Source organism: Odontomachus brunneus, unplaced genomic scaffold (genome assembly GCF_010583005.1).
Source record: "Odontomachus brunneus isolate Ranch 3 - 2012 unplaced genomic scaffold, Obru_v1 Obru_scaffold_267, whole genome shotgun sequence".
NCBI lineage: Eukaryota > Metazoa > Arthropoda > Insecta > Hymenoptera > Formicidae > Odontomachus > Odontomachus brunneus.
In genome coordinates, this window is record NW_022639717.1 from 227,425 (window position 1) to 228,829 (window position 1,405).

Here is a 1,405-nt window from a genome sequence, read left to right on the forward strand (position 1 = left end):
GATCATCGAAAAATATCCTCTAACATTTAAGGATACGGATGAAGATGGTAAATGTTTCGGAGATGGAAGTTACACATTATATTTAAAACTTCGTGATAGAAATTGCTATCTTAATAGGCCACATATGAAAAGGTCTTTAAATCGAAGTTTAAATATACCGTTGAAAAAACAACGAAAAATTTTATCTGCCAAAGCTGGGTGCAGTAATTGGCAGCCTGACAATTATGTTGAATCAGAAACAGATAATACAATAGAAGCCAAAACTGAATTTCTACGACAAATAGTCCTGCAAGATGCTCTAGAAAACGATCCTGATACTACAAAAAAAATTTATTCTTACCTTCAAGTAACGTACCCTGCACAAAGATTATTTCTCAATAATGTCCACAAACCACCTACGATTCAAGACATTAAAAATTCATGGCCAATACTTTTACGAAAAAAGTATATGTTCTGGCATTACCATGAGCTAATGGGACACTCTATAAATATATTGAAAGAACAAATGTTAAAGAAGCAGGAAAAAATACTCATCTACGGACGTCTTAAAAAGTATAATGAAATTATTGATTCAACTGAACTAAAAGAACTTCTATTAATGAAAATAGTTATGCAACACTTTAAAGAAGACTTCCACACATTATTTAAAATATATCCTGTAAGTTTGAAGCATTTGAATATATATTTTTTTTATTAATTTATTATATTATTTTATAAGTGTATCTAATTTATTATATTATAGGAAGGAACAACTATGAGAGAAATTGAAGCACCTATTGCTTCTCCATGTATTGTAATCATAGGTAATACATTATTTTATAATTCTCTCTCTCTCTCTCTCTCTCTCTCTCTCTCTCTTTCAAATCTAACATTTTAATTATATTTTTACATGTGTATGGTGCTTGAATGTGTGTTACAGATGATTTGGAACGCTGCATGTTTTATTTATTTATAGAAACAATTCAGATTGAAAGAACATATTGTTTTTATGAAGCTCTAGAAATGTTAATGTCTGCCTATTATGTTTTCAACATGGAATATCCTACAAACTGTGCATGTACTTTGGAATTTATCCAGAAATATTTTTTAAATATTCATCCTACTTCTGGTACAAAATCACGTAAGATCGCAACTAAATACAAAGTCCTCTCACTATTTAACAAATTAAGAGACGTTGAAGAGAGAGATGTAGATAAAGAAAATATTTCATCAAATTCGTAAGTGTGGTAACTAATATTTGTCTTCTATTGTATCGTCTTTTTTCTGATTCAACATAAATTTTGATATAGTTCTTTAAAAATCTGAAAACATTACAATATCTTAAAAACGTTCAACTATAGCGATAAGTATGCAATAATGTTAAAGTTAAAATTAAAAAGAAATTTTTTCTAATTGTGATATTAGC

The 1,405-nt window shown here is 28.5% G+C and overlaps 1 protein-coding gene across 1 annotated transcript; it reads left to right on the forward strand.

Moving 5' to 3' along the window:
- Positions 1-26: 26 nt before the first annotated feature.
- LOC116853017 lies at positions 27-1,349 on the forward strand. Its single transcript, XM_032833873.1, has 3 exons — positions 27-658; positions 743-803; positions 920-1,349. The coding sequence occupies exons 1-3, from the start codon at positions 125-127 to the stop codon at positions 1,219-1,221; spliced, it is 897 nt and encodes a 298-aa protein (XP_032689764.1). The 5' UTR covers positions 27-124; the 3' UTR covers positions 1,222-1,349.
- The last annotated feature ends 56 nt before the right edge of the window (positions 1,350-1,405 follow it).